The sequence below is a fragment of the Chanos chanos genome, chromosome 9 (assembly GCF_902362185.1).
Source record: "Chanos chanos chromosome 9, fChaCha1.1, whole genome shotgun sequence".
NCBI classification, from domain to species: Eukaryota; Metazoa; Chordata; class Actinopteri; order Gonorynchiformes; family Chanidae; genus Chanos; species Chanos chanos.
Window position 1 is genome coordinate 13,597,725 of NC_044503.1, and position 7,610 is coordinate 13,605,334.

At 40.6% G+C, this 7,610-nt stretch overlaps 1 protein-coding gene across 1 annotated transcript; it reads right to left on the minus strand.

The window, feature by feature from the left end:
• Positions 1 to 202: 202 nt before the first annotated feature.
• Positions 203 to 3,599, minus strand: adora1b (adenosine A1 receptor b). The gene is made up of 2 exons (XM_030784778.1): positions 3,259 to 3,599; positions 203 to 870 (listed from the first exon to the last, which is right to left on the minus strand). The coding sequence occupies exons 1-2, from the start codon at positions 3,597 to 3,599 to the stop codon at positions 204 to 206; spliced, it is 1,008 nt and encodes a 335-aa protein (XP_030640638.1). The 3' UTR covers position 203.
• Positions 3,600 to 7,610: the final 4,011 nt, after the last annotated feature.

Genomic DNA, 7,610 nt, shown 5'->3' on the forward strand with positions numbered 1-7,610 from the left:
CTGTTTATGTTGACGCTGAACAGTTATCAGTCAAGAGATGATCAAAACAGCCTCACTTACTAAAGTAACACTGCAGTCGCTGTCTACTAGAGTGTACTACATTCAGCTTAGCGCACACAATGACTTACTGTGTGACTATGTCACATTTGGTATTAACCAATGACACTCTTCAGTTTGATACCCAGCAGGATTTGAGCAGTGTGTCAGACGCTGTTTTGCTCCAGCTGAGGCAGTACATGGTGATTGTTCAACCTCTCACTCAGCTGATTCTCTGGAGGAGGAGCCTCCTTGCAGCAGAAATACTGTTTCCAGATCCTTTGAAAGGCGGTACGAAACTTCTTGATGCGGAAAGCATAGACGATGGGGTTGACGGCAGAGTTTCCATGGGTGAGCAGGATGGCGATGTAGATGAGGAACATGGGTTTCTGGCAGCTGGGACAGAATAGTGTGATGCAATTCATAATATGGAGGGGCAACCAGCTGACTGCGAACAAGAAGAGGACGAGGGCCAGTGATTTGGCCAGTTTAAGTTCCTTGTCGTAATACTTGTTGGGGTCATTGTGACTGGTGGTCACCTTTTTGTTCAGCTGCTTGTGGATCATGTAGAAGATCTCCGTATAAATGACCAGCATAAGGACCAGTGGGGGAAGTACCCAGCCAAAGAAATTGAAGTAGACCATATATTCCATGCTGATGACGTTCTCAAACTGGCAGGTGACAATAAGGTCAGGGCCGATGGAATTGTTTTTCCTCTGCAAGTTCCGTAAGTTGTTCCAGCCTAACATAGGTGTCAAGCCCACAATGAAGGCCACTGTCCAACATACTACAACTGCTATTCCAGCTTGTCTTGGGGTCACCACACGTTTGTAGCTGCAAGAGGAAAGGAAAGAAGAAGAGAAGAGTCAAATTGTGGCTCCCTTACCATTACGTTGCTTTGATTTGTCACTGTGCTCTTAAAGGATTTTATTTCTATGAGGGTGCTATAGTTGGACTTCATCCTCAACTTTTTCATGAAGGCCATTTTTGTTAGTACTATTATGTTAATAAGCCTCTGCTACATTGCAGCTTCATAATTAAAAGGGATGCTTCTACCTAATTGAGCAGTTTCCAAAACGCTAGTATCAGTCGCAGTTTTTAGAATTGTTTTGTGAAACAATCAGAAATAGACAAAATGTGTTCTTGCAAAAACATGTCTCGCTCTTCTTATTGCTGTTTTGAGATGTCTTTCCTATCTCAGAGAAGTTTATGTCAATGACACCTATCCTGAAAATGACAGTGACACCTACCCTGAACAATCAGGCCTTGTGCGATAGCCTTTGCAATCTTCAACCTATTCGAAGAGGCCTTTGCTCTCTACAGCCCCCTGAACATTCTGTGTGATTTAAACCACAAAACCACTTATCTACTCTTGGTACAGTTTTACCATTTCTTTGAAGCCTTTGAGCCCAGTAAGCCACTGAAAACACTGAGACACATGACTGAAGATGACAGATACTGGTGTTATTGGCTTAGATTGCTGGAGTAAAGACGGCAATTTCAAGCAGCTGCATGTAGTTTTGTAATAAACGGGAGGGAAAAGTATTTTAAAGCTACATTTGGGAAGACAAAAGCAATCATGGATTCAGAAAATGTTCATTTAGGTTGTCATACATGAGAAATGGGCATACAGCTAAGGTAAGCTTTACCTTCAATCCTGTACAAACACATCAACACCAAAACTGCAGACATGCAACCCCATTTCCTACCTACCTACAAATAAAATCATGTAGAAATTTTGAACCACAGGCCTCATCAAACAGTGGTTGGTTATCTTGACCAGATCACAAAGGAAGCGAATCCATAGCAAATTTGTAGACAACCCTTACTGCAAGTGAGCTGTTTGAAAGAGTCACTGTTTCTCCTATTCAGTTTCCTAAGTTCAAATCTGCCAGAAACTTTCAAGCAGCTGGTGCCTTTCATGCGCACAATGCAAGGTCAGTTCTTTTCAGCTCCATGATTGTGGCACTGTCTATCTGACTCTTGACATTAAGCCTGCTGACTCAACTTCCACTCACATTTTCACTTACAACCTTTCTTTAAATGGTCTCTTAGTATACCTGATATGGCACGAGCAAGCAGTTTAATTATACCTATGTAGCACCATGTCATGGTTGTAGCATTTGTTCTCCACACAAGTCCATTTTCCACTGTACTATCCAGTACCACAGACAAGAAAGCTCTCAAACCTACACAGTCTGCAAGCAATGACTTTAATGCAATTCAAGCCCGCTGCAACATCCTTATCTTAACAGAAATCCGCATGGTCTTGGGGAAAGAAATGGAAAGAGGAAGACAGTATGGCTATGTATTGTCACATTTCAAGTCTGACCACCTGGCTTCTGTGCTTTGGTTTAATGTCAAATGGTCACCCCAGGATGTTATGTCAGTTAGCATGAGAGAATGTAGGCACTAATATAAAGGTGAAGCAGCAGCAATGTTTTTTGCATTTTTGCCAGATTTAAAGAAAAGACTTAAATCTCCTAATGCGGTCACTATAGGCACTGATATCTGAGTTGAATTAAATTACACATATCTGTTTCTGTGCTTGCTGAATTGCTTCTTATGCCAGGTTTGCTTCAATTCTGTTTAAAGCTGTCATATACTCATCGCCACAAATGCTAGTCCATAGATGCTTAATGATAGTTCAGTATTAACATATTTCATGTGAATGACAAATCACTATTTGCCCTTAAATGGAGAAGCAATTTCTGAAGTATGGACTCTCTATTTTTCACTGGATAAATAATTTTTATCCAGTCTTTTTGGATGTCCAGTTTAATGAAACATTTTAGACCATTGACCAGCTTTGAATGTAGAGAACTGGCAATTATATTGACTGGACTAATGTAAAACTAATATTAAAAATGGTAGAAAGACTTGCAGTTGCTCTGCTGCTGAAAATGGGAACTAAACATTATTGCCCTGCTACTGTTATTCACACCCTATGGGTTATAAACAGAACATGACCAGTGGTAGCCTTTGTCTAATCAATCAATAAAACAATGAATGAAAGTCAAAATAAAATCAGTTTAAAAAGTACAGAAAAAAAACCCTGATCTCCCTCCATCAACTCAAGCGAGATTCGGTATGAAAATACACTGGTAATCATAATTAAATAAATACTAAACGCCATATCAGAATATATGGATAGATTCCTGCGATTTCAGCATGATAGGCTGCCTGCAATGTGCGTTTTCTGTCAGAGAGCGGTAACTTCACCTGGTCGGGATTTTGACCCGGAGGTAACGGTCTATGGCAATAGCCAGAAGGGCGAGGATGGAACTTTGAGTCAACACCAGCACAGTACACGCTACGAGCAGGCAGCTATAGAAGTGAGTCTGAAGTCCGATGCTGATAGTTATCGCCAAAGGAATGACGAGCGCTCCCACAGCAATATCCGCCAAGGCCAGGGAGACAATGAAACAAAATGTTGTATCTCTCAGTGATTTATTAATTTTCACCGCCCAAACCACCATCACATTTCCTATTACAGATGACACGGCAATCACCACCTCCATCCCAATGTAGAGAGCTTGGGCGGAAGAGAGCGCTTCGGGCATTGTAGCGGGAGATGAAGATACAAAAGAAGACCAGTTTCCAAGTGATAAATGGTTGTGCGTTGACCTAAAGAAATCGTTTGAGTTCTGTTATTTTTTTGTTTTGTTTTCTTTTGTTTTAATCCGTCAGATTAAACGCATAATCTCCAGAATAATAATATTCCTGTATTTTAGACATGTCCCGTTAAAACACTAGACAGGACGAGAGGAACAAAATCGGTAGGAAGTACAATATCTCAGTATATAAATATCCCCGCGCTCCAATATGTAATGCTCCAACTGTACCGTAAAGCACCTCTGAATCCACCTGCACTTCTGCAGAGCGGGCTTGCATGTCTTATCCAAAGAAGCGAAATGTCCGTTTTCTTTTGTTACCTGCTCTGTTTCTGCAGTTCATTAGACGACCAGGTGGTCCCAAAATAGATGAAATAGAGCGTTATGACTCCGTTTTTGGGAAAAGCGAAACAAGACAGTCCAGCGCATGATAGTTCCAAGGCAGTCTGGTGCCATTCCAATACTATCTTCAGAGTGAGAGCTATGCGGTGACCCAGAATAGCTTTCCAACGGGATACGACTCCTTTGTTTTCATCCGCTGTCCTGGAGGTGTTACTTACAGATAAATCGCGGACTCTGGTGTAAGTTAAAACTGAACGGCTGATCCATGTTTTTTTTTTCTTTTTCTTTTTTGTGATAAGAGCAGCGTACCTCTAGGGTTGTTTCCGTATCCTTTTGCTGCTGAGAGGAGGGGAGAGAAAATGGCACAGATCGTGCGTCCTAACCCCGTCTGTGGTTGGCAGTAAACCACCAACACCTTAGCTCTTTCCGCTGAATAAGTAGCCACTAATAATGGCGAAATAATCATTCAAGCAGGAAATATTTGAACTCTGGACAGTGTAACGCCCGTGATAAGGCGAATGGTAATCTCTAACATCGTTTTTGTTCTTAGTGAAGTGCTGCAGAAATTATAGGACGTAGTTTATAGAGATGGGGAAAGGTGGAGCAGAGGGTATGTTTTCATTGGTTGCTACACTTGCAATAATATAGAGATCAAATATGTCAAGTGTTTCCCTCAACAAAGAAAACTGGCAAATACCATTGTGTCCAAAAAGAACTGGAAAAGGAGAGAAAAAAGAAATGAATTCCCGTGATCGAGTTTTGAACTTGAAGCACGTATATTTATAATAAATGAACTGTGAAGCCCTTTTCCTCTTCAGATGACGAGAAATAATTTTACTTCTTTGATTGTTCTGATTATCTCATGTATATGAAGCTTAATGATCTGTGTCACCTCCCCCCTATATTTCCTCATTTATTCTGCTTCCTTATCAAAATGACCTGGCAGTGCCCCTGTGTTGTGAGAGAGATCTGTGTCAGAAGGCCAAAGATTAGGACTCTGTCCAAAGTGCTGATGCAGGAGGTAGTGAGGAGGTTCCACTCTCAAGGGATTTTTCAAGGCAGGACACAAGAGCTGCTGCATAGCGCTAGCCTCCTATCCATGATACAGATTACTGGAGTTCTACACAATGGATATGCAGTTCATGTACATGATAGCAATCATTGATTTTCAGCCCTGGAGACAAGTGCACCAACCACCAAGCTCTTGCTCTCAGCTTGAAGAAATTTAGGTGGTCGTTTCAGTGGAGTAGTACTGTTTAGGAAAAAGTACTTCTTAGCCCCAGCAGGTGGAACATGGACTGAATAACACTGAGAGCTTTGTGTTAAGGTTCTCCAGATGGTGCCTTGCCTGACTGGGACTTATGTAACAGCAGAGAAGAGAGTGCAAACACGAAAGGACCTCAGCTTATACAGTATACAGTATATGACCAAGCTACAGAGCAAGGACAGGAAGAACAAATAAACAAACAGATGTTAATCGTTGTGCACTGCAAAAGCTAACAATTGTCCTTACTTAAAGAAACAAGTAAACCTTCCTCACTTTTTCACCGGTCGTTCATTTTACTCATTTACATCAATTTTTATTTTTTAACTTTTTGGGTAGGAAAATTGACTCACTTAAAGTTTTTAAAGTCTGTATTAGTTCAAATATTTGTTGTCAGTGACCTACTGCTGTTTTTGCATGCGCACAATGGATCATCTTATCACATGCACGTAAATTCAAACTGCCTGTGGTTAAACTTAAAAGTTGTGTAGTGTGTTGGGGGTAGGTGGCCAGAGCTCCCTAACATGCTTTGGGGCAATGGACTGTTGCCCAACGCCAGTTCATTATTGTTCAATTTATGTTTTCCCATCGTGTGTCGTAGAGGCATATATGAATTGTTCATCATTTAGTTTTTGTGTTGTGTTATTAATTCTAGTGATAGTTTAACATTATCTGTGTGCCATGAATGTAGCTGTCTTTGTGAATGGTGTAGTTCCCTCTTGCTATATCAAACTGTGTAGTATTTTCTGCTTTGCATCATTGCTAAGTCAAAGGCTTGTTTCCATAAGTGCAAAAGCAATGTCATCCTTCCAGAGAAAACCCAACTTGCTGCATTGACGTCAGAGGGGGATGAACAAGATGACTTTATTGCAAAAAAACAGAAGTCATCCTGCAGCTACACCATGAGGGGGCATGGCCTAAAGAACATAAACAATTTAAATTTAGTCCCCGTCTAGTTAGGCAACGTTAGCCCTGCATGTAATAGTCAATTACAATGCTTTTCCTTTTCCATCCCCTTTTGTAATTAATAGTCGTAAGCCTTTGCATTTTCATTATCGATTAGTCTTATATGTATAACAAACAGCATGCATCATGAGAGAGAAGTGCTCACTGAATACGTGTTTTGTGCATGAATGCTAGGTGTATTTACTCTTGCTGTTTGTGTTTAGAATGTAATAGGCTATAATGTGGCTTAGCAGTTTGAGTGTATGAACACAATGATTGGCGGTGGAATTGCTGTGATGTGAGGGGCACCAGCCAAAATCTTGACCAGGGCACCAAACTGGTCAGGGCCGGTTCTATAAACAGACCTGTGAAAGCATGTGGTTTCTCTAAAGGCAGTCATCTAGGGGTTACTGCCCCATACTTAATATTGGTTTTGCTAGGTTTTGCAAATGCAGTTCTAGTTGAATATTAATTATCATAAACAGTATCTCAGTTCTAAATGAAATACCACATTAGCTAATTTCTAATTTCTAAACCAGTCAGAGGTGAGCATAACCTATATATTAAGGTACATCATAAAAGCATGTTTTGAAATCACTTTCAATAACACTGTTTCCCATGACTGTTGTTGTTGTTTCTTGCTATAGCAAACCAAGGTCAGATATATTTACATAATTATAAGAAAATCATAACAGAGGTTGTTTGTATTCAGTAACTCATCTATAATTCTCAGCCAAGAAACTCTAAAAAAATCTTGCAGGGTACAATAGACAACTCCTTTTAGTAAACAACCTATTGGGCAAGCACGAACCTATTTTAGGATCAAATACCAGCTGTTACAAAGAAATGCTGTTCAATTCATCTGAGCCAATATCGAAAAATTAGCATGAAAATTACCATGGTAACTGAAGTGACAATGCTGGTATGATGTGACATGAGAGAGAGTATGCTGATGAGACAGTATGCTGACGGGCACTGGTGCTTTGAGTTTAGCCCAGCTGTCACTGTCTGAGAGTGAGCGCAGAATCTCTACTCAGCCAAAGCGCACAAGCAATAAACTCCACCAAAAAGCTGACGGGAACAGAGACAACACCAAGACTAATGAACAAGATAATAATGACTAACACAGAAAAAACGCTAAAGCGCACAGGCCCGACGCAAAGAAAGGAAAGACACAAGCAGAGTTACAGACTCAGGAGATACTCAATAAAACAGAAACTGAATTGGATTTGAATTTGCATATGGCTTGAAATTATACAGTGTTACCGTCAGCCAAGCTGAGGAATGCAGTTTAAAATTAGGCTTTATTGTAAAGATTGAATTTGTACGCGTAGTATACTGGTGAACTGAGTTCTTGATCAAAGACACTGCGGTGTTAATAAGCTTATCCTTCCCTCTGTATCCCCACT